Here is a 26601-nt window from a genome sequence, read left to right on the forward strand (position 1 = left end):
TAAAGCCTAATAAGCACACAAAGAAGCACAGCTCATAATGCAGGTGTGAGAGTTGTCGTCATCTATTTTGGAGTGATTGCAATGTATTCTAAATATAAACTTGTACTGTAGATCAGCGTCATTTCTGGAAAAATCATTCACCGCTTTATTACGAGTTTAAAAGAGCGCGAGCGTCATTAACGTGCCCAGACGCGACGCTTTGAATTTGCGCGTACAATGAATAACATCGCGTCGGGAGCTGACTAGTAAAAAAGCTACAAAATTAAAAGACAAGACGTCTGTATTCTAAGTTAAAAAGCCAACACACTACAACATTTTTAAATGTTTCAAATAGTCTAAAGGATCTCATATCTATGGGTCTATCTTCTAAATTCTGCTGATGATTAGATTCCTGACATTACGCCAATAATTTCACTTTATATATTTTTTTCTGCTCAGTATAGCGATCGTGTCTTTCTCTTCCACTTGATTTGTGTATAGCATATTTAAGGTAGCAATGCAATATAAAAGCACTTATGCTCATCTACTGAAGTGGGATTCTGGAACTGTGAATAAATTGAATAAAACAGCAAAATAACAACAACAACAATAACATCTTCATTAAACAAAAAAGAGATTACCGTAGATAAAGTTTGATTAATATGTACAGTACCGGTAAAAGTCTGGACCCATTACTATTTTTAATGTTTTTGAAAGAAGTTTATTATTATGCTCTACAAGCCTGCATTTATTTGATCAAAAATACAGAAAAAAATATATATGTGTTAAATATATAAAAAGTGATAGTGAAGACTTTTTTAAAACAACTCTTTAATAATCAAAAATCCTGAAAAAAAGTATCACAGGTTATAAAATAAATATTAAGCACCATTTCTAACATTTGATAATAAATCAGAATGATCACGTGGCACTAAATTCAGCTTTGCATCACAGAAATATAAAGTATAGTAAAATAGAAAACCATTATTTTAAATTTTAATAATATTTCACTTTATTATTTTTCTGTTTTTTTTTTATCAAATAAATCCAGGCTTGATGAGCATAAGAGACTTCTTTCAAAAACATTAAAAATAGTAATGTGTCCAAACTTATGTACTGTGTAAGTAAAAATATACTGCTTTTAAAATTAAATGTTGTATAAATAAAAAGGTTAGGAATCATATTTGTTTCAAGTGTTTTTTTTATTGGGGGTGGGGGGCCTCCAACATGAATTTTGCCTAGGGCCTCCTAATGTCTAGAACCGGCTCTGTATATATATATATATATGTCAAAAAGTATCGTATTGTCTCAGAACTATAAAAAACCCTGATTAAGCCAAACTACTTATATGATTAATTTTTTCTTCATTATGATATCAGGACAGTTGTATCAACCTCTCAATTCTTTATGCCTAAAAATATCAAAATTACTTTTAACAAAACAAATTAAAAACATCATAATCATAGAAGAGGTGTAATCAAGTAATTGTATTTTGGATTTGAAATTGATCAGACAAAAAATAAACGTGAGGCCACTGAGAGTAATATTAACAATCTGAATCAAGCTGCAAGCATAACCAAGTATTTTTCCCCTCTCAATTGTTTATAAATCCAGAAATCATTCAAGAATGTAAGAAAAAAAGTCACTTTTCTGGTTCACAAGTACAGAGTTTGTTAGAGGTTAAAGTTACTGCTTTTATATACCTTTTGACAAAATGTTCAAAACAATTCTGCAAGTCACTATGGTCTGTCAGTACAGGATTGCCCCACATATCATGCAAACTCTCTAAACACACAGGAACACAAGGCAGTCACGCAAACACATGAACTCTCACATACAAGGTGCGGTGGCAAGAGGGGCTTAAAGGAGAACTCCGGTCAATTTTAACATTGAGCTCATTTTTTTGTACATTTGGAGTGCTGTCAATACAGAGAACAACAACCTTGCCTACACCGAGTTATTCTATTTTTAAAATTTGCACCCTGTTGACTCATCAAGGATGTTAAGAGGCTAAAAGCAGGTTTAATACTTGCCCCACTGAAGTCAACAGGGTGCAAATTTTAAAAATAGAATAACTCGGTGTTGGCAACACCAATTTTTGTCGTTGTTCTCTGTATTGACAGCACTCCAAATGTACAAAAAAATGAGCTCAATGTTAAAATTGACCGGAGTTCTCCTTTAAGTGGTCAAAAAGCAAACTCTGAATGAAAGAAAGTGCTGAGAGAAAGATTACAGAGCACATGTTTTTACACAAAATGACCTGTTTGCAACTTAATCTTAAACAAATGAGTGTGTTTGATTAAAATTCTAATGAATTTATAGAACTGACAAAAGGACTAAAGATAAACACATCTAAATCTAAAATACAGAGCAATTCAGTACACGAGTAAATCTAACATGATCCAACATACTGTTAAAATATATACAAGAGTCAATCTCACAAAGCACTTTCATGATGCAGGTGGAAAAAGTATGGAAGCTCATGGGTAGCAATATTCAATTTGAAATGTAATATGCAAAATGACAATGCAATATGTAAAATGGCAATGCATTTCTGTATTTCAATTTTAATTTTCCCATCCATTTGTGCAATGTTTGGTGCAAAATGAAAATGAAAATTCAATTATAAAATTTACATTTGCCATTTCATACACTAGTTTTAATATGTACATTGAATCCATAATTTAACGCTTTATAAGTTGCAAAATTAAAATGTATTACAGAAATGATTAGATATGTTTAACATGTTCAAGCAAAAACTGTGGCAAAATTGTAATTTAAATGTTATTTTTTCTTAATTGCATTTACACTCACAGTTAAGACACTTGCGATTGCATTTCCATTAAGTGTCACGCAATGAATGTAGCAAAATTCAATGTGCAATTTGAAAATGCATTCTGAGCCGATCACGTGCCCGTCCCGCCCTGTCAATCACTGCGTGAAGTTGGCCCCGCCCCCAACCCAATGCAAAACGTCTGTAAAATAGGCCACATTCACCCAAAATAGAGTAGACTCATATGTTTATTTGCGCGCGATAAACGTTTATTGTGTGCTGCTTCGGTTTCTTAAATAAATAATATAATAATAAATAATATTTATTGGTCATTCTGAGGTCACTCAGCCCCCCTACCTGCTCCACATTCACCCAGAATAGTCTCAGTTGTTTGTGCCGGTTAAAGTTTCGTGTGCTGCTTCGTTGTTTAAAATATTAGACACTGAATTATAGACGATGATGTCACCAGCCTTCGACCTTCTCCACATTCACCCAAAAAAGGCTAGGTCGATTAATTTGACCCGTCAGATTCCGTGACCATGTGTCAATGGGTAATACCATACCTTATCAATATGATTTATAAAATGGAAAGGGACTCGCATGTCTGCCTCATATTTGATTATACAGCTGAATAAACAGAGATGGTCACACATCACATTCGTCACTTTATTGAACATTACAGTCAGTTATAAATAAATAAAGAGCGGTCACATTTTTCGGTAGCTATTAATACTGTAAGCCCTTATGAATTCAGCTATTAATGTTCTAATCAGTTTGATACTAAAATCGGTTTACTTTTCTTGTCATGAAAGAATGTGGTTATTTCTCAGAGTCACAATGGTGAAAAATCAATAATGTTAACCCTGGAGTGCAGATGGGCCCAGATTCTGCATAGGGAACCATTTTCTCACACTTCCTTTGGCTTAGAGCTGCCAAATGATTCCATACAGCCAAAATATTTCATTGTCTGGGGTCTCAGAATCCTCATCCCTGGTTCTCACCATTTTCTTTGCAACTGATCTGACTGACTTCTTGTTCTTTGAAAGCTCACCAGTTCCTTAAAACACACACACACACACACACACACACACACACACACACACACACACACACACACACACACACACACAAAAACCACTGGCAGCCACACGTCTTTCTTTTCCACTGTCTACGCATTATGTGGGATTATAACAAATAAACTGTGTTTAGTTTTATGTAAGGGGATGAAGTGGGTAAATAATGACTCCTAGCTTATCCCTGATTGGTGGAACTGGTGTAATAATTGGTATAATAATCACAAATACACTTACATTGCTGTAAATGAGTTTTATGAATGAATGACTTGTTCTAACTGTTGCTCGGTCGTCATCAACAACACGCGCTTTTGCACCATCCGCTGGTGAGGTCGATTAACAGCAGATGGAGAGTAAGCTCGGAAATCTACTGCTTTTCCTGCAGTTCCTGGATGTCAATGTTGAATTTACTGTCGAATATGAACCACTGAATTTGTGGAAGCGAATTTGCAAAGCAAAATAAAATGGACCGAAAATTGCCTGTTGAATATTATAGGTTGTATTTTTAAAGGTCCTGTTCTTCGTGATCCCATGTTTCAAACTTTAGTTGGTGTGTAATGTTGTTGTTAGAGTATAAATAATATCTGTAAAATTATAAAGCTCAAAGTTCAATGCCAAGCGAGATATTTTATTTAACAGAAGTTGACTAAAAAAAACAGCTGGATTGGACTACACCCCTCTACTTCCTGCTTTAATGATGTCACTAGAACCGTAACCTCCGCCCACAGGAACACAGGCGTATTGATGGCGAAATGTCAACAGACGTGGTTGATGTTTATCTATAATATATCGGAAACCGCAAAAGTTTAATTGGAAGTTGTTAGTTTGCTCTGTCCATTTCACCACGGACTGTTTTTCTAACCTGGGATAATATCAAGCAGGCTTCTCTCAGCGTTTCATACTGACGAAGGGGGCAATTTCAACTATAGGCTATTCCAGCAAGCGGTAAGTAGTGATTTAATATGGAAGTAGCGATCAACTTCACATCGTTTCTCTTAGTAGGATGAAAATAATCTTACTTAAACTGTGATTAATATACAGAAAGTGATCAAAGAACAATCCCTTTCCAATCGCCCAAGCTATCAATCACACAGCGCGAGTTTATCTGGACACTTGCCAAAACTCGTTATGAAATCAATGACGCTATAACACTGCACAACGAATCTCTTACTGTATTTATATACCTCATGTTTGCATTGGTGAAATCATTAGTGAGAGTGCAGAAACTGCGTTGCAATGATAAGATCTTTCACGCGATCAACAGATTGTTATCTGCTCAATGCTCATCATCACTGCAACCTTTTATGTGATGGTAATAGATCTAAATACTTAAAAAACTTCTCACGATTCGTTAATCTTGATAGCTGTAATAGTAAAAATGTATAATAGCTGTAATAGTAAAAGTTTTCCAGATAGTTCCACATGTAATGCCAGATATTTCATATGCAAGCATGTCAGCCAATCACAGCAGAGGGTGTTTACATTGAAGTCTCACAGCAGACACGCCCCTTCAAACAGAGTGTTCAAACCAGGGAATGAAATCAGGCTAGGAAATATGCCTTTTATTTCTAAATAATAAAAATTTTTGATCTAAAAAACATACTAACATTATAAGGGCACCCCTGGAAACATTATAAAATAATAAAAATAATCCATGGAATGGGACCTTTAAACAGTTTGAATATTTTGGAAGTGAAATATGAAAGGTGAATATGGATTATTGAAATTTTAATAATGAAAATGTGTTTGAATGCAAGTCCTAAAAATACAATGCATTAAAATTCAAGCATGGTTAATGCAATGCCTATTTTCAAGTAGTGCAATTCAACAGGCTTTTTTATTTCAAAAAACATTTGACATTATTTTACTTCCATAACCTTCGACTAAAGAACTTTGCCTCAGTGACAAGAGATAGATAAAATTGTCATGTTGTTAAAGCAAAGATCTTTAAAGAGAAGCATATTTCTGGAATGATTCTGTCCTAATACAGACATGCTCTGAAAAAAAAGAGACCCAAACAGTTTCTTGCTCTTTCTCAGCCCATTAGACACCATTAATTTAGACAAAACACTCACTATATATAGTATAGATAATGGTGTGAGGTTTGCTTGTGCATTTGCTGGGTATTTTCACAGTCCATGATGATGAGTTGATGACAGCAATGGATAGAGAAAAGTGAGCATAGAGGGATAGAGGGACTGAGAGCAACGACACTGATACAGTTAGTGCAAATGTATGCAATTACATGCAAATGTAATTATGGGAGCTTACTTGTGACAATGGTTTTGGCTTCTTAGTTGCCATTCCTCCAATCATGACCATGTTAGGCATCAGCGGTCGTGGGAATTCAAAGGCAAAGTCAAAGCGCATAAACCAGAGAGCTGCACGGCTCATGATTTCCATCATAGACGCTTTTCTCTGCAGTACACGTGAGGCGATCTCATCTGCGCAAGAATGCATGTATCTACAAGCCATGGGCTGCAGCAGAGTCCTTACCAAGTTGACACACCTTTGCCACAAATTCATCTGGTCTGTAAAGTGGGTATTACGTTGTGGAACATAAGAAGGAGGACTTGGGCATTGGCTGGCAAGAGTGTCGACACCACAAGGAAGGTTTATTTGCATATAAATAGCTGGAATGGAGAGATATTCACTAACAATGACCCCAACAGGCTCAAACGGGTCAGTGAGAATAGCATCAAATCTGTAGTCTTGAAGCTTCTTCATCAAGTCCTCATTGAAGAGCAGACCCTCTGCATTCCTCACTATAAACGTTTGAAGAAGGTTCATTTGGTAGAAGAAAAGCAGAAACTTGGACAGGTCAGAAGAAAGGTCATTACTCAGAATTGCAGTTAAATTGCCTTCTAATGATGCATGTAGTTCATCCTTAGTGTAGTTCACTGGATATGTCAGAGTGGTGGTATTCTGTGAAGGACCCATACTCAGACTCGCCTCTGGAATGACGACCACCACCTGGTTTCCTCTCCTCCCCAGCTCCTCCACAATAGGCTTCATCCCTAACCAGTGACTGCCATCTGATGGAATAACCAACAGTTTCCCAGCTTCAGCTGAACCCAAGAGGAACAGAACCAGGAGCAACCACACGCCAGCCATTTTATCAGTGGTATAATAAAATCTCTCACTGTGGCTTTTGCCAGCTGTAGGTGAGGTTGACGAGAAACAACCAGGTTATGTGTAGCTTAAACTACTCCAATATCTCACAATGAGTCTGGTTTATGCAAGCAGAGGTGGAGATCAGCAGCTGGGTGGGACTTTATCTAAGGTGGTGAAGCAACCATATAGAGGTGAAAGTTTAGAAATATGTCATGTCATGCAAAAAATGAAACAGAAAAATGCATATGGCTTGTAATGGCATACATGAAAATGGAAAAAAGAAAAAGGCAAAAGTACAAAGTAACCATTGCACAGATGTTTACTTTAATACTTTTTCAAATAAATGATTCTTCCTGACAAATGCAAAACTAATGGAAAGCATGAAATGTCAGGTCTTGTTATTCAAATATGTTGACTTTTTTCAGATATGCAAAATACTGGATATGCTTGTAGAGTTTAAAAAAATAGGATGAGGACACAGGTTAAAAAGTATAATTGCATTTATTACCTCATGTTTTACCAACAATTCAAAATACAATGCAATACTTATCTATAATTTATAACCTATTAAAAAGCAATAACAAAAAACAACACACTTTAAAATGCTAGACACTATAATGTGTAATTAAAGGTCATTAATACAAGTTGTGCTCTTTTAAACTTTTTTTTTTTCAAGAGTGAAGTACTATATGAGCTTAAAGATAACATAAACACAGCCTGTCTTCAAATACTGGCCTTTTACTGGTCTGCAAGCACCGCGACACACACTTTTATCCTAAAAGAGGTGTTTCAACAACCAACAGTAGGCTGGGCCTGAAAAGTTGACTATCTCGAATTGATTCTTGAGAGGCGAAGCATGCCCTTAGTAGCAGAGTGAGAAAAGTATCCAGATCTCATAAATGAATAAAGCTGAGTGATATTTTTATTTTTTTTAAATTAAGTGTTATTACAATTTGACTAAAGATTAAGTCAAACCTTTTTTATGTATTTAATATCAAAAATACAGTTGATTTCTAAATTTACAGGCTACCAAATTAAAGCACTTTAAATAGTTTCTATTTTTAGACACGCAGTGGCGCTATTGACACATTCATCCATATGAACTGTACAACTGCATTCACTGTTGGTGTGCAGGATTTTGTAGTGTGGATCAGATGAGGGTGATTGCTGGCAGGTGTGGGGGATTATGGAGTGAGAGCAGGTGGGAGCAAGGGAGGATGATGGGAAGTGTAGTGCAGAGGTGACAGCTGTATTGTGACAGTTGTTTAATAAAACAATAAAAAAATAACAATGCGTTCTCTCTATGGGTACCACATTTCAACAAATGAATTAGACTTGAATTGTAATGAATTATGACTACTGTGTATGCCTAATAATGATAACGCTTTTTAATGAATGAAGGTAAACAAAATATTAAGATTTTAATAAATAAATGTATTCTTTCTATGGCTTCCCAATTTCAACAATTACATTGTAATTACTTTTTTAGTGACTATTATCACTGCTATGTATGCCTAATAAACCTATTTTTAATGAACAGATTCAACTCTAATCTTAAATGTGGTTTTATGCACACTATAGTGACCAGTATTCCACAGCTATAGAGCAATTCACGCTCTTTGTACCACTCAGTAAAACACATTCCACATTGCAGTCCTCCAGTACATTTACTAGCGATACATATGGAAGTAAAATAATCTCAAATGTTTTTGAAACAAAAAGCCTGTTGAATTGCACTACTTGAAAAATAATAGGCATTGCATTAACCATGCTTGCATTTTAATGCATTGTATTTTTAGGGCTTGCATTTTTATGGGCTGAAATTCAACATGGTTGAATATTTAAGCTGTGAATATTTCAATTAAAAACATTTCAAACACATTTTCATTATTAAAAATTCCTTAATCCATATTCACCTTTCATATTTCACTTCCAAAATATTCAAACTGTTTAAAAATACAACCTATAATATTCAACAGGCAATTTTCGGTCCATTTTATTTCGCTTCCACAAATTCGCTTCCACAAATTCAGTGGTTCAAATTCGACAGTAAATTCAACGGAACTGCAGGAAAAACAATAGATTATCGAGCATACTATCCATCTGCTGTTAGTCAACCTCACCAGCAGGTGGTGCAAAAGCGCGTGTTGTTGACGAAGACCAGCAACAGTTAGAGCAAGCCATTCATTCATAAAATGAAAATGATTAGTATATGCGGAAAAGATGATAAAGACACAAAAGCTGTGTTTATGTTTCATTCAATAACTTCATTGTTACATTTTGTAGCCTACATGTTATCAGCTTTCTCTACCTACATGAACAGGATTATAATCAGTTTCCCTCAATACCTCACACTCAAGGATTCCCCTTCTGTCGGGGCAAAACGCTATGGACTAATACAGTGATATGAAAGACCAAACTCGCACCTTTATGGGGATGTAGGCTACTATGGACTAAGAATATGAACGTAACGCGCAAAGTTTCATGCAGAGCGTTTCGTGATATACTGGCATAAAATCAACACTTGATCATTAACACTTTCTTTTCTCTTCTCTCTCTCTCTCTCCACACACACACACACACACACACACACACATGAGAGAGAGAGAGAGAGAGAGAGAGAGAGAGAGAGAGAGAGAGAGAGAGAGAGAGAGAGAGTAGTACGTTGCATTAGCTTAAACGGTGAAGAGTCATAGTACTTGCATATTGTTGTCCTCCTACTGTTAGTTTAACTGTAAATCGCTTTGGATAAAAGCGTCTGCTAAATAAATGACTAAATGTAGCCTAATAAATGTAAAATTGGCTTGACATTTGGACATTCGCACATTTAGGGAACGTCTCAAAAGTTGCATACAACATTGGCATACACGTTTCTAACTTCAATAGCAAACTTTAATTTATTTGAATAAATATCAAAAATCCAAAGGGTGCGCATTATGGCTGGCACCACATGAACACTTTACAGTTGGTTTTATGACTGTAAGTCGTTCTATTCAAATGATATTGAAGTTTGAAACGTGTATACCAAAGACGTATACACTTTAGAGACGGTCCCTAAATGTGCGAATGTCCAACGTCAATGCCAGTCTATCACTGGGAAACGCTCAGCATTAAACTTTGTGCGTTATTCTGAGTCAATCTGCTTGCCACTGTAATTAGTCCATTAAGCTACGTTAAGCGTTTTATATGTCCAGCAGGGGAATCCTGACGTTTTGAGGGAAACCCTAATAGCTTGCATGCAGCACATCGCCACAATATAAAGTTAAGGCAACTAAACAACCAAGAGAAATATATGTCAACCTCAAAAATGTAACATTGGATCTGCGTATCCACATCGGGGAATAACATTATAATCTTGTTCACGGTAGAGAAAGATGATTGTAGGCTACACAGGGAAAGTAACCGTGAAGACACTGAATTTAACATACAACCGCCGTCATAATAATCACAAATACACTTACATTGCTGTTAAATGAGTTTAATGAATGAATGGCTTGCTCTAACAGTTGCTGGTCTTCGTCAACAACACGCGCTTTTGCACCACCTGCTGGTGAGGTTGACTAACAGCAGATGGATAGTATGCTCGATAATCTATTGTTTTTCCTGCAGTTCCGTTGAATTTACTGTCGAATTTGAACCACTGAATTTGTGGAAGCGAATTTGTGGAAGCGAAATAAAATGGACCGAAAATTGCCTGTTGAATATTATAGGTTGTATTTTTAAACAGTTTGAATATTTTGGAAGTGAAATATGAAAGGTGAATATGGATTATTGAATTTTTAATAATGAAAATGTGTTTGAAATGTTTTTAATTGAAATATTGACAGCTTAAATATTCAACCATGTTGAATTTCAGCCCATAAAAATGCAAGCCCTAAAAATACAATGCATTAAAATGCAAGCATGGTTAATGCAATGCCTATTATTTTTCAAGTAGTGCAATTCAACAGGCTTTTTGTTTCAAAAACATTTGAGATTATTTTACTTCCATAGATATAACACATTATTCACAAGACGAACACGCTTTCTACAAGAAACTGTGTAACGTAAACTGTAATGAGGTCCTGTCCTACACTTGCAGTCTTGGCCACTTGAGAGCACATGCATGAGACAGGAAGTGCGCAAGACTGTCCCATGTCTTAAAATGTCAAAGCGCAGTGCCCTGAATGCACACTAAACCCACACTATCTCGAATACTGCTTCGGAGTGGTTTTCAAAGCTAAGAGTATCCCAGCATGCATCATGTTCGGGAACTCACGTGCTCACGTCAAAATTTCTCTGGCCGCACTGCTCTCACGTCGAGCCTGCTACTTATCAACCAATCAAAAAAAAAAAAAAAAAAAAAAAGAAAGGGGCTACAAAAATGCCAATCAGAAAATAGCACTATTGTATCTGGGTAAGATTTAACGCAACAACCAGTGAAAAAAAGCATATCCTGGAATTGTTCACGTGATTCTGCTACAACATCTTCCAAAAGTTTCGTTCACCCACACTGGAGCTCCGAGCATCAGTTTGAGTAATGTTACAACAAATTCACAACTTGTTTGACACAAACAGTGACAACTTGACTGCTGTTTGAGAATGTTTCCCAGATAATTAGCATCAGTTTTTCATGAGTGTCTACTAATAGCCAACAAGTAGTCTAGGCCTATATATTTTCTTTATCACACGATGACTGACATATTGTCATATTATAAACATATCTCTCTCCAAATAGGTTTAATAATTTTATTAGCACTAAATAAATTAAAGTGTATTGCATAGTCGATGTTATAGGTCACTTTTAAAATCAGGTCAAATTCTGTAATTATATCCTGGCCATGGATGTCACTCTTGCCTGTCTTCAAAACTTGAGAGCCCTTCATCATTATGGAGTAGCACAAATTACACAAAAATTAAAATATGCTTTGAGGTTCCTAGAACAATTAATATGCAACATGCCTATAGTCAAAGTTTAGTGGTAGGCTAATAGTCATTATAATACAATATAATGCAGGATGTGCTCTCTCGGTTGAGAGAAGATCAAAACTCTAATAATAAAGCCAAGAGAAAACAATATTTTTAAATTCATTGTCATAGCTATCTGTCCTCTTAAGTCAGATTCTTACATTTAGTCAACAAATTCAATCAGAATTCAAAGACACGGTGTATGGCTAAGTCGGTATCATTAAAATCCATTTTTGGATTGACACATAAATTATGTTAAGAGATTAATGTTTAAAATGTAAACATTTTAATGTAGAAATATGAAATGATTGAAAAAATTAAAAAGTCTACTTTTTAACTATAAACTAACATTGCTAGTAGGTGGCGGCAAGTCTCCATCTTAATGAGGGAGTTGAATCCTTTATTCACCAGATTCCTTCAAAAATCCTAATTTGTTTAAGATAGCAAATGACTGTATTTATGAATGGGTAGCCTAATTAAATCATTTACTCGTCTGATTCTGTCAAAAATGCAGATATTTTGAGGAACAAAACACGTGTTGCTCGGAGGCGCAGCGGTTCTGCTGTTTGTTCCGTTATCTTTGACAGAGCAAAAACAGAATGTATCTATAAAAGTTACTCAGTAACTTTATTGAACTGTTGTATAAATGTCACATTTGCGATTGTGCAGATGTTCAGAAAAACAGCACTCTTGCTGGTGTGATAACTCACATATCATAGGCTTGTGTTATAAATATATAAAACGGGAACTCGTTAGGCCTAAATGTTTTTTGTTTGTTTTTATCATTTTGATGATATGTAAATGTCTATTCCTATATTGCGCTCAAAACTCTCCAGAGCACATCATTTAGTGAAAAATTTGATAGAAATGATCATTCTCTGTAAGCAATGAGACGTGAACATATGAGAATTTATCAAGATGTTTCTAAATATTGCGCTCTTTTGGACTAAAAGCCTAATTGAAGCTCTTTAAAGTAGCCGATCGCAATGGAGCAGATGCGGATAAACCTACGTGCTATTCTTTGTGAAATAAAGATAAATATCAGGTTGCGCCATTTGATTATGGCCTCGAAGCTCTCAGTCGGAGGATATTAAGGCCCGGGTATTTTATTATGTGCTCCCCCCGCCTTTCAAACTATAGCCTTTCAAACTACTCCGTGAGCACGGAAAGACGCGTTTTCAAGCGGTCAAGTCACTACTTTGGGCTGATTATAGCGCTACGGCTAATAATTTCTGGATATCTGGCATACAAGTTAACCGTTACCGAACAAAACAAACAAACGAAAATGGGTAAGAGAGGGGGCCCCCTACTGGGCGCGGCCCATGCACTGTAAAAACTAAAGGAGCCTCAAATATCCTGTCGGATACTCAAGGAACTTCAAAATGTAATTTAGGTGCCTCAAAGCTCTTTCTCCTATAGTAGGGTTACTGGAGGAGCATTGACAATATTTGAGGTTCTTGCTGGAACTTATGGGATCCTTTAAGCACTTTGTATTTAGTTCAGAGGTTCTGGAGTCACCTTTTCATTACCATGAGACCTCGAAGTGCTTTGGGGGAAAATAGAGGAACTTGAATGTGATAAAAGGGTTACTGGAATATCTTTTAACATTTAAGTGGTTCCTGGAAGATCTCTTATGTTAAAGCCAGCATCTGGAGGAACCCAATGGTTCAGTGAGGCCAGAATAAGATTATTATTATCCTATTATTATTATTATTATAGGCTACTTAAGTTTGATTCAGTATACATACCCAGGTGAAAAAGACGTACTATTAAATGCATTAAAAATGTACTTGAGTGTTTTTAGTAGACCTACAATACAAATATACTTTAATGCATTTTAATATATTTAACAGTAGCCTACGTCTTTTTCACTTGGGTAGCTTACATTTATTTAGTATAGGCCTATTTTATTAAGTAATTTAAACCTTAAACAACAACACTAAATAATAATAATATTAATAATATGAAGAAGAACCAGGAGGAGAGAAGTTTTATTCTGTCACGAAACGTTTCGGTTACTCACGTAACCTCTGTTCTCTCTAGAAGAGGGAACGAGTATTGCGTAGTTGCTTACGCTACGGGAAAGCCTTTCTTTCTCGAGATACTGAAGCCAAAAATTATCCTTAATTTTTATAATCTTGTCAACGCAGTGCGGCAGCCTGCAGACCTAGGGCAAGCTTACTAGCGTGCCCATTGGCTGCCCTGCGGCAACTGCAGCAGCCTACCGCTGAGCCCTTGGCGTGACGTCACGACCAATGAGCGCGCTTGGCGCGCTTAATGCGTCACAGCCCGCGAAAAGGGGTGTGGCTTAGCGTATATAAACAGGGCTCGGAGGCTGCTTCTCTGGTTTCTGTCGCATGAAGCGAAATGAGCTCGTGGTGCGAGCACGGCGGGCTACGCAATACTCGTTCCCTCTTCTAGAGAGAACAGAGGTTACGTGAGTAACCGAAACGTTCTCTTACGAGAGGTTCTCTCGTATTGCGTAGTTGCTTACGCTACGGGAACGCCCTTGTCAACGCCGTGCGCGCCCAGCATCCACTGAATGAGTCCCAGGGAGAGCCCGGGGAACGTGATAGCAGAGAGCCGGGCGGCCCGAAGAGGGCTAGCGCCGTACATAAGCACACACTAGGGGGTTAGGAGCGGCACGGCCGGTCCGAACTGACAATTCCCTGCATAGTGCAGCTCAACCAGTAGAGCTAAATCACACAACGTAGCCCGCGCACAGATAGTGGGCTGGCATACGCGAGACTTAGACTGATAACACTTTAGCCTGCAAGGCGGGAACATCCAGGTTGTAAAACCTAACAAATGTGGAGGGGGAGGCCCAGCCTGCCGCTGCACAAATGTCATGAATGGGAATCCCGCTGGACCACGCCCACGACGAGGCCATGCCTCTGGTGGAGTGAGCTTGAATGCCCAATGGGCACTGCAGGTCTTTAGACGCATAAGCAGCAGCAATAGCGTCCACTATCCATCTGGACAGGCTGTGTTTCGAGGCGGCGAGACCCTTGGTGCGCCCGCCAAACGAAACAAAGAGCTGTTCCACCACTCGTTTGACTGAAGACAGTGCTATCAGAAAAACGGTTTTGAGCGTGAGGTATTTCATATCCACAGTTTCCAAGGGTTCGAAGGGATGCGCTTTCAGGGCCTCCAAGACCAGTGAAAGATCCCACATAGGAACCGAGGGGGGTCGCGGGGGGTTCATCCTCCTGGCTCCTCTAAGGAAGCGGATGACGAACTCGTTCCTTCCTAATGCGCGGCCCAGCTCTGAACAGAGAGCGCTGAAATGGCCGTGACATAGACTTTGAGCGTGGAGGGGGACCTGCCCGCGTCCAGTAACTCTTGAAGGAACACAGTACTCGCGATACCCCACATGTCTGTGGATCGAGCCCCTTAGCAGTGCACCATCTGTTAAACACTGACCATTTCGACATGTAGAGCCGCCTCGCAGAGGGGGCTCTAGATTGTATGATCGTGTTCATGACCCCGTCTGGCAGATCAGCGTGTAATCGTTGAGGCTCCACGCATGCAGAGACAGCGCTCTGGATGGGGATGCCATATCGAGCCACGGGCTTGAGAGAAAAGGTCTCTCTTCACCGGTATCGGCCAGGGGGCTGAGTCTGCCAGCTGTATTAGATCCGGGAACCAAGCTTGGTTCTCCCAGTATGGGGCTAAGAGGAGCACTGTGTGGCGCGCTTCCCTGATTCTCTTGATGACCTGAGGCAGCAGAGAGACCGGGGGAAAAGCATACAGCGGGCCGCTGGGCCGGGTCTGGGCCAGCGTGTCCTCGTTCTTCGAGAAGAACTCTGGGCAATGAGCGTTGTCTTTTGACGCAAAAAGGTCGACTTTCGCTTTGCCGAAACGGCGCCACAGTGACTGGACTGTTTGGGGGTGTTGAGACCACTCCCCAGGGGGAACGCTGTCCCTGGACAGTCTGTCGGGGCCCTCGTTCAGGTGGCCAGGCACATGCGCGGCTCTCTCAGCGAGCGCAGAGAGTACTGAGCCCACACGAGGAGGCGTTCCGCCAGGGTGCAGAGCGTCTGATCTGACACCGCCCTGGCGATTCACATAGGCCACTACCAATGTATTGTCCGTGCGGACTAGAACATGGTGACCGTGGAGGAATGGGAGGAAGTGTTTGAGAGCTTTCTCGACCGCGAGCATCTCTAGACAGTTTATGTGTAGGAGATTCTCCTGGTCTGACCAGCGGCCATAGACCGGTCTGCCTTCGAAGAGCGCTCCCCAATCTAGGTTGGAAGCGTCTGTCGAGACAACTTTCCGGTGTGAAATCACTCCCATAGTCACTCCTGTGTGATACCATTCGGCTGCCAGCCAGGGCTGCAGGGCTGAAAAGCAGCTCTGATTCACTCTGACTCGCAAGCCGCCGGCCGCCCAGGCTCGGTGGGGCACGCGCGCTTTCAGCCAGCGTTGAAGCGGGCGCATGCGCAGTAAGCCCAGCTGGAGCACTGCTGCAGCTGAGGCCATATGCCCCAGGATACGCTGGAATGTCCTCAGCGGAACCCGGCTGCCTATTTGGAGGGATGCGGCGAGGAGGCGGATGCGGCGCGCGCGCTGCTCCGACAGTCTGGCCGTCATAGCCACCGAGTCCAGTTCTATTCCAAGAAGGAAATTGACTGACGGGGCGATAGCGAGCTCTTGGTCCAGTGACCGAGAGACCCAGCTCCTCCAGATGGCTGAGAAGCGCTGTTCCGTGAGACACAAGTTCCGTCTCTGACAGCGCTAGAATAAGCCAATCGTCCAGATAATTCAGTATTCGCATTCCCTGTTTTCTCAGGGGAGCGAGAGCCGTGTCCATGCATTTCGTAATGTACGGGGTGCCAAAGACAGGCCGAAGGGCAGGATTGTGTACTGATATACTCGACCGTTGAAGGCGAATCTCAAGAATGGCCTGTGACGGGGAGTTATCTGGATCTGAAAATATGCGTCTTTTAGATCGAGAGAGATAAACCAGTCTCCTGGGCAAATCTGCGCGAGGATTTTCTGGTTGTGATCATTTTGAACGGCCGTCTCATGAGGGCTTTGTTCAGATGTCTCAGATCTAAAATAGGTCTTAACGCTCCGTCCTTCTTGGGTACGAGGAAGTAGCGGCTGTAAAGGCTCGACTCGCTTAGAGAAGGATGAACCTGTTCTATAGCCCTTTTGCGCAGTAGCTTCGCTATTTCGGCTTGAAGCAGGTGCGCAGCTTCTGAACTCACTTTCGTCTCCGTCTGTGCTAGAAAGCGCGGAGGGCGACGAGCGAATTGAAGCGAATAGCCGTGTTTTATAGTACTCAGCACCCATTCTGACGCGCCCTGAATAGCTTCCCATGCTTCCGCATGCATAGCTAGGGGTCGAATGGTCTCTGGGTTCAGATCGCCGCGCTGCGCGGGATTGGGGAACCTGTATCAGAGAGGATGGAGCGGCGTGCGCGCCGCTGGTGCTCGAACACGGGGGCTGGTGAACAGTATTGGCCGGCTGTACAGCGTTCGGTAGCTCGGTCCCAGAGGATGGAGCGCGATTTGCTGACAAACACCCCTGGCGCGAAAGCGGCGTGGGGATTGTAATGTCTAAAAGTGAGTGCGCGTGCACCTGAGCGGGCGCAGAGTTTACACTTATGACACGGCCAGAGTTTGGGAGCTTAGAGGGTGTGCGACCCGAGGTAACTGAATGGCAGAGCGAGCAGCGGGTAGGTGTGAGCACAAAGTTGTGGGCACATTTACTACACTTAGTACTCGAGCGGCTTGTGTCCGCTTTATGAGAGAGCGCTCTATGCGCGTTACCATGGGGACCATGTTTGTGTGAAGCAGTGAGCACATGGGAGTGGGCACATTTTCTACACTTATAACACCCTCGGCTTGAGCCGCTGTTGCCCGGGGTAACCGAGTGGCAGAGCGAGTTACAGGTAGATGTGAGCACAGAGTTGTGGGCACATTTACTACACTTATTACTCGAGCGGCGTGTGACCGCTTTATGAGAGAGCGCTCTGAACGCGTTACCATGGGGACCGCGTTTGTGTGTAGCAGTGAGCACATGGGAGTGGGCACATTTTCTACACTTGTAACACCATCGGCGTTATAGAGCAAATGCTTTGATGGCTCATATGTTTAGACGCTCATAAATACTCAAGCACCATCCTGTGAGATGCAGGTTTGCTTTCTGTATGTAAGAAAGCTGGCCGCGAGCTTGGAGAAGACAGCAGAAAAAATATTTTCTGCCGCCAGAGCCGGATTTGAACACGGTTCTCCAGTAAAATTCTGCCACTGAGCCACAGGGGCACACATGAGCTTCCAGTTGGTGCGAGCATATGACCGAGCGTCGTGTTTCGGCGTTTGTTTGCAGGCGCGCGTGTATTAAAACAGGCCCGTTTACTGCAGCATTAGTATTTCCAGCCGCCTAACTTAGAGGGGACTGAGAAATATGTATCCCTTGAGATGCGGGTTTGCTTTCTGTATGTAAGAAAGCTGGCCGCGAGCTCGGAGAAGCAAGCAGAAAAAAGTTTTTTTTTTTTTTTTTTTTTCTGCTGCCAGAGCCGGATTCGAACACGGGTCTCTGGTGCGGAAGCCTAATGTTCTGCCACTGAGCCACAGGGGCACACATGAGCTTCCGGTCAGTGCAAGCATATGACCGAGCGTCGTGTTTCGTTTCGGCGTTTGTTTGCAGGCGCGCGTGTATTAAAACAGGCCCGTTTACTGCAGTATTAGTATTTCCAGCCGCCTGAACTTAGAGGGGACTGAGAAATCTGTATCCCGTGAGATGCGGGTTTGCTTTCTGTATGTAAGAAAGCTGGCCGCGAGCTCGAGAGAAGCAAGCAGAAAAAAGTTTTTCTGCTGCCAGAGCCGGATTCGAACACGGGTCTCTGGTGCGGAAGTCTAATGTTCTGCCACTGAGCCACAGGGGCACACATGAGCTTCCAGTCAGTGCGAGCATATGACCGAGCGTTTGTTTGCAGGCGCGCGTGTATTACAACAGGCTCGTTTACTGCAATAATAGTATTTCCAGCCGCCTGAACTTAGAGGGGACTGAGAAATATGCGAGGATTGGAGGGAGTCCGGCCTAAGCGGGACGTAAACACTCTCTCTTCCTCCTTTCGCCGGTGCTCGTGACGTCCGCTCTGATATCCCTTGAGAACGGCGCAGTTGCGCGGCTCGAACAAAGGGAGAGAGAGCGGGAAGATGTCATTATGTGCTGTGACATCGTTTGTTTGCAGGCGTGCGTGTATAACAGGCTCGTTTACTGCAATATAGATATTTCTAGTCGCCTGAGCTAGGAGGGGACTGAGAAATGTGTGAGAAACGGAGGTGGCCGGAGAGTGACCCGCGCGACCGAGACGCGGGGTAGCTTTCTTATAACGTAAAGGAAGCCAGCCCGTGACCGTCTACTTCTGACATCCCTTGTGAGCGGCGCCTTGCGCGGCTCGAACAGAGGGGGAGAGGGCGTGCGTCATCCGGGGGGGGTAGCTTCCTTGTAACGTAAAGGAAGCTATAGCCCGTGACCGTCCGTTCTGACATCCCTTGTGAGCGGCGCCGTTTGCGCGGCTTGACAGAGGGGAGTAACCAGCTGGTCTGCTTCATCCCCTGAGGCGACGGCAGTGCGGGCAGAGGCCGGCCGCTGCGCGTCGGTGAAGGGCGGGGGAGAAGGAGAGAGCGAGGCTCGCGGGAGGGGCTCCGGCGAGCGCTCAGCTATAACCACCGGCTCGGAAGGCCTTTGAGAGCGGCGTTTTTTCTTACGCGGCCCGGAAGAGGCAGCCGGAGAAGGTGGAGGATCGTGAAACATGGCGAGTCGAGCCCGCAGGGTCGACATCGGCAAGTCCTCACACTGTTCGCAGCCGCCCGTGAAGGGCGCGGGCTGCGTGGTCGAAACCCAGGCAGAGAGCGCAGATCACGTGGCGGTCTCCGTCGCTGAGCGCGGCTCTGCACGAGCCACAGGATGAGCGAGGCATTTGCAACAACGCCTCGCGCTCTTTTAGATGCAAAGTGTGTCGCGGGGCGAACACACAAACACATACAACACAGAGCAGTAAAAGGATATATTCGCCGGATAGCGAAGCAGGCAGGGAAAGCTGAAGGCGGCGAAGGCGGCCGGCGTCCTCAGGCTGAGATCCTCGGCGTGCTGGTCGCTTGATTCGACGGCGGCTTCCTCAGAGAGCAGCGATGCGTAGAGCTTCGCTGAAAAGACAGAAATCAGAGAAGCAGCCTCCGAGCCCTGTTTATATACGCTAAGCCACACCCCTTTTCGCGGGCTGTGACGCATTAAGCGCGCCAAGCGCGCTCATTGGTCGTGACGTCACGCCAAGGGCTCAGCGGTAGGCTGCTGCAGTTGCCGCAGGGCAGCCAATGGGCACGCTAGTAAGCTTGCCCTAGGTCTGCAGGCTGCCGCACTGCGTTGACAAGATTATAAAAATTAAGGATAATTTTTGGCTTCAGTATCTCGAGAAAGAAAGGCTTTCCCGTAGCGTAAGCAACTACGCAATACGAGAGAACCTCTCGTAAGAGAACTGCTGCTATTCCTCTGCTGTCGTCGCTTCAGTGATGCTCGCGCTGCTCGCGCGCAACAAAGCTCAGCTGATCGACGTCATCGGGTTTGAAGTAACGGCTCCTCTCATCAAAGCTTCCGCCATTTGTTCGGCTCTCCGTTACAAGGTTTGTAAACTCGCCAAATAAATATAAATACAGAGTCTACTTACTATATATTCAAACACACACATATATAAACTAAATGTATTATACATTACTACGTTTTTACAGTGTTTACCATTTGTTTATTGCACAGTATCTGGTATGAAGGTTTTAGCCGCGATGCTAACTACGTTGATCTAATGAACAAATGGAAATTATTGATTTAGTCATTCAATTCAACATATTCTGTACAACTGTGTCTTCAAATTGCTGATATAGCCTAACTAATTTATTTCGTCATTGGCGTTTGTTATGAATAACAAAAGCAGGTTAATATAGTTTGGTCTATTTTTATAGCCTAAATTTACTGCTACAGGTGCCCTCATTCTCTCAAATACCATTTTAAAGCCATTTACTGGTCAATAAATATTATGTTGTGAATAATCAGCTTTGTTCTTTTGTTTCCCCAGAACAACCATTACATTTCTAAAATGATCTGAACATATCAGTGGCAACATTGAATTACAGTAAGTTACCTGCACCACATGCAAGTACTTTATTACTATGAACTTTCTCTGTGTGAAATTGTATTGTTTGACTGTGTACTTGTGTTTTTTAATCAGTTATTCTCTGAAAATCTTCCCTCATGCTCTCAAATCTCAATCATGTTACTCAGAAAAATAATATCACAGGTTTGGTTCACAAATAATGCTATGCATTTTGTCTTATATCTTTATCATTTGCATTTGAATATAAGACATTTTAACTCTGAATTATAACTTCAAGTTTAGTATTTTTCGACAAAAAAAAAAAAAAAAAAAAAAAAGGAAAAAGCTAGGATATTATATGGCTCCAGAAGACTTACAACACAACCCATAACACATGAGTTGTGAACTCATTGATTATTTTTAGGATCTTTTCTGGGACATTTTTGGAGCTTAACCATTTTTACATAAATTGTTGCATTGAATTGAACTAGACAAGTGTACATAAGAATGGTTTCATGAATGATTTACACAATTTTTTCTGCTTGTGTTTCATGCAGTGAAACTGAATGGTGACTGGGGCTGCATTATGCCTGAGATCTGCTTTTGGGTTCCACAGACAGAAAGTCAAACAGGTTTGGAACATCACAAAGCTGAGGAAATTATTTAAATTTCACAACTATCACTTTAATAACATTACTAACAGTAAATTTTGTACTTTGCAGGGATCTCGGTAAGCTGAAATACAAGTTTGAACAAGAATAAAAATCCTCCTGTAGACCTGAAAATCACTGAAGTGCCTGGACCATCCACCAGAAAAGAGGGAAACCAGACGGAAAACGAATCTGCTGTACCTTTTCACTTTTCTAACTCTTTAAGTAGGCTACCTCACACCAACTTGGTCCCATAGTGACATTTTTGACCACAAACGAAATTGCTGATCGTGTGGATTCTTATTGAAATGACTGGAATTCACCAGTGAACATTCACAGAACAACAGATCATTTTACTGCACCTTAATACTGTTTCCGGGTCGAAGCCTCTACTTCCTCTATCTTGTTTCATGAGAATACTCAACAACCATTTATGAACACTGTTGATTCAAGTCACACATTTAAGCTTTTCAAAAGCTATAGTGAACATTACAGTCTCCAGTCTAATGGCATCCCAGACTTCACATTTTATGATTCAAAATAGCTGAATAACTAACCATCTGAGATTTCGGTATAGAGATAAAGGTTAGGATCATAATTTTCAGGAATATTACAGCACAATGAGCACTTGCATATTAGCACTGTTTGTTGTTTGTTTTTGGCATCTGATAGAGTTTTGGACTTGGACCATCGGACTGAAACACAAATCTTTTTAAAGTTAAGTAAAGATGGACATTTTTAATTAGTCAAAATGTAATTTTTTTACATTGATTTATTTCGTGGAACATATGTGTTTCCATGCATTTTGTTGATATGTCTTTTCTTGTTTATCTATTGTATATACATGGTTGATTATTCATGTTGCTTATGTATTATACTATTTTTTTGTGTATTCATTGATATTAAAGGTCCCATGACATGAAATTTCCACTTTCTGAGGTTTTTTAACATTAATATGAGTTCCCCTAGCCTGTATATGGTCCCAAAGTTTCTAGAAATTTTAATCAGTGTAAATTGAGCTTTTGCTATCTTTCTCTGCCTTTGAGAAAATGGAAGCTCAATCGCGCTGATCTTGAATCTCCTCCTTATGACGTTATAAGGAGGAATGTTACCTCCCTTGTCTCTGCTTTGCCCGCCCAGAGAATATTTCTCGCCCATGAGAAATGAGCTAGGAAGTAGAATGCGCACGCGCGATTTTAGTTTGTCCACGAGAGATATCATGGCTTTTGAGCGAGCGAAGCATAATAATTGCTCAATAATTGGATGTACAAATGAACATCGAATGGTCAATACAGAGCTGGGCTTGCTGAACGTCGGACAAGTAAGTCAACAAATTATATATAAGTGTGTTGCTTTACTGGTTTTGGTTACCTAGCTTGTTACTCGTAGAATGTGGCTGTCACATTAGCTATGCAGCAATGCAGTTACTTGCGCTAATGTAAAGGTAGACAGCATCAAGTTACATATACTGTAACGCGAGTGTTGTACATTTCTTTGTTATTTAGATAACCGTTTTCCTGTTGGTTATATGGCGCGCGCGATATCCGCATGATAAATTACAGACGTTACAGATCTCTCATGAAAAGGCAACAGTAGGTTAGCGTTAGCTACATGATAATAACTATAAACCATCCGAATAAAGTACCGTATCCAGACATAATATTTTAAACTAACCATTCGGAAACGTCCTGCTGGAGCCGCTGAGTTGCAACTTCTTCATCCGTTGCTTCTCCATCCGGATCAGATTCTTTGTTAAACTGAAATGCTTGAACGACTGCGTGTCTTCGTGCCATTGCAATCTATCCAACGTAAACAAACATGCATGGTACGGTTGCGCAAGATGGTCATGGCCACACCCACCCTCCACCTTGCGCCGCCTTTCTCCTCCTCATTAGTATTAAAAGCTACAGACACCGAAACGGCCCGTCTGAAGGAAGCTCATTCTGGGACTGGCTTGTAGTGGCTATAATTCTGCACCGAGGCTGAATTTTTGGAAAGAAATTTCAGATACAGTACTAGGGACCACTAAGGACTATATTAAAGCCTACAAAAAGTAGCATGTCATGGGACCTTTAATCTATAGTTATCTTTTTTTCCCATGTGCATGGAAGTGTATGTATAAAAATGAATATCAAATATGTAATAAACAATTCTTATTTTGTATTTGGTTCAATTTGTTTATTATAATAGAAGTCAAAGGTAACCATAGTAACACCATGAAATTAAATATTAAAAAAAATGAAATTTGGTTCCTGGAGGCACCCAAAGTGGTTCCACACAGTGCCTTATATAAGAGTTCCTCAGGAAACCTGTGTGGTTCCTCAGAGAACCGGCCCTTTTTAAAGGGTGCCTAGAGGATCTACAGACGGTTCCGCCGGTGTGGCAAAGTGAAGAACCCCAAAAGGTTCCTCCAGGCACCTTTTATTTTTACAGTGTGGGCTGCTAACATTAAAAATATATTTTGTCACTTGTACTGAAGTGTGAAGTTTATAAGGGGCGCCACCAGGAATTTTGGGCCCCATGACAAAAAAATCGAATTGGGCCCCCTCTGCGCAGCTGTTGTCACCACATCTCTAGGACCTTACTGTCCCATCAAAAGTTTTACATAACTCTAATCAAAGGCTTGCAACTGTCTTGCTTCTTGTAGTTCAATACTAGTACTAGCACAATATTTAATGCTGTGATTTGTAAATGCAAGTCTGCAGTTCACTATTTGATGCAAGATTAAAAGCCACCATAAAACTGTCCTTAAGGCAATCCTTTACACATTCTTAATGTATTTTTATTGTAAAATTAATGACAGATAAAAAAAAAAAGAAGAAAAACTATAAAAAAAACCAGCAGATTTTTTAACATAACTGCACATATATGCCAACAACAAAATAAAGCCGACGTGTAAAACGGAATTTCCACATCAGGGTTATTATAGTGCTACAAAACAGATCAAGTGATCACTAAAACAATAGGTTTTGAGGTTTGGAATGATGGGAATAATAAAATCTGTATCATTTAACGGCCAAAATTCAGTCTAAATGAACACATCAAACTGGATTATTTTAATATTGTCTGTAACTTACATGCAGGTTGAGGTAAGCTCATTGTTTCTAACTGCATCCAGTACAGACAGGAGGTTGTTTTTTAATTTTATTTGTCATGATGGTCATTATGTGAGAAAATAATTTGTGTTTGATTTCTGTCATTAATAAATATTTCATTTTCTTTTTTTGTTATGGGAAAAAGAGCAAGAGAGACAGTCAGAGAACCCCACACAGACTCCCTGGAATGATGCAGCTAAGTCATTAACACAGTGTTGCTCACCTTCTTCACTGGGACAGGGAGGGGTAGTTATGGGGAGACTGGGGTGCTGCTGACTCGTCTGTTGTTTAGTCTACTAAAATGGGCATGGACAATGATTTAATATGAATATCTTGCTAAACGTTTCCCTGCACTGATTAAATGTTGATGAAATGTAGGCTAACACTAGCCTGCAGCTAGTTAACGCTAGCTTATTTCACTATGGACAACAGGTTAATACCACTCACAGACTAAAGGCTACCCACCTTTCTTGGGGAAAAACTGGGTTACAGATTGACACCCTTTCTTTTGTCTTTCCCCTCTCTTTTTTCTCTCTATCCTTTGTTGAAAACCAGATTTTATTTTACTATGCAACATTGTGGTCTCTGTGTGTTTCTGGCGCATTGACTGACTGTCTGCAAGTTTAAAGGGATACTTCACCTCTGGGAAGATGAATGTGTATTTAAAATAGGTCATTTAAGTAGAAGAAATGTGAAGAAATTTTTGAATTTGGAGCTTTCTAGACTGAGAAAAGCCAGAAAATGTATTTTTGGCTTATGTGGATGAAAGACAACAACTCCCAGAATGCACTTGCTTCGCTGCCTTAGGAGGCCACACCTACCGGTAAGAGTGCGCAGTTGAAAACAACAAGGCTAACTTAGCCTACGTGATGAGTTTGCCAGGGATTTGCCAGGGATCTCTAGAGATCGTCCAAAATGTCCGGGATTCGGCTTTTGCGTTCTACAGTCGGCATTCATTGTTTACTGTGTGGCGAGCAGGACGAGGCTGGCGGCCGCGGGAGAACGGCGCGAGGCCGGTGGCGTCATTACTGAGACGCGCCGGGTCTCCCATCTCTCACGGAGGAGCGGGAATTTTCTTAGCAAGGGTAAAACGCACATCAACCGATCACTTGTTTAGCGTTCATGTAAACACTACATTCAGATTCACCAATCGGAATGAATTCAGTTAGATTGAAACAAAAGGTGTGCATGTAAACAATGAATGGCGACCGCAGAACGCAAAAGCTGAATCCCGGACATTTTGAACGATCTCGCTCGCCGGGAAGTCCGGGAAAAGGAAGATGGTAATCCCTACTTACTCAGCTTTCTCCTACTATTCAGCTTTCTCCACAGACCACAGAACAAGAGCCTGCTAGCTTAGCTTCCAAAGAAAGACGGCTGACACTGTGTACATTCTGTGAGTGAGATCCCACCCTCTATAGGCGGGCTGAAAACATGCGGAACAACGCCTTCTACTGGCTGTAGTCTTCAGCCTCTGGCCAGAAAATCCTCCGATGACGCAAAATGACGATTTTTGCGTCATCGGAGGATTTTTTCCAGACAAAAAATACATAAATCTCTTGTCTCAGGGGGATATGAGGGTGGAAAGCACGGTAATTCGAAAATACTACAGGTTTTCTACTAATACAAAGCTTAATGCTAAATCCTGAAGTATCCCTTTAAACACTGCGCGCACGCTAACACAGGACCAAACCATTTCATGCAGATACAGGGGGGTGTGGTCGGTCAATATGAATGTTTACTTTTTGGTCAATGGGGATATTAAACTTGTATTGCCAAAATAAGTTAAATCAAAGACATCATTCATGTTATTATTATTTGAAATATACTCAATGATGATGGTTTATATAGTGTATAATATAAAAAA

General features: G+C 41.1%; 1 protein-coding gene across 3 annotated transcripts in view; it reads right to left on the bottom strand.

Moving 5' to 3' along the window:
* Window positions 1-26601, bottom strand: part of LOC308692964 (UDP-glucuronosyltransferase-like) — a gene marked incomplete at its 5' end in the record, with an annotated part of 68193 nt that overhangs the window by 33783 nt on the left and 7809 nt on the right. Inside the window, one exon of one of the 3 annotated variants that reach the window (XM_081369625.1) lies at window positions 6097-6939. The exons of the other annotated variants lie outside the window; for them this stretch is intronic. Coding sequence (XP_081225751.1) covers window positions 6097-6939 — 843 coding nt within the window. Of the gene's footprint in view, window positions 1-6096; window positions 6940-26601 lie in introns of those variants that run through there. 3 annotated transcript variants of the gene reach the window in all.

Source organism: Scardinius erythrophthalmus (genome assembly GCF_964197995.2).
Source record: "Scardinius erythrophthalmus genome assembly, chromosome: 6".
Lineage (NCBI taxonomy): Eukaryota > Metazoa > Chordata > Actinopteri > Cypriniformes > Leuciscidae > Scardinius > Scardinius erythrophthalmus.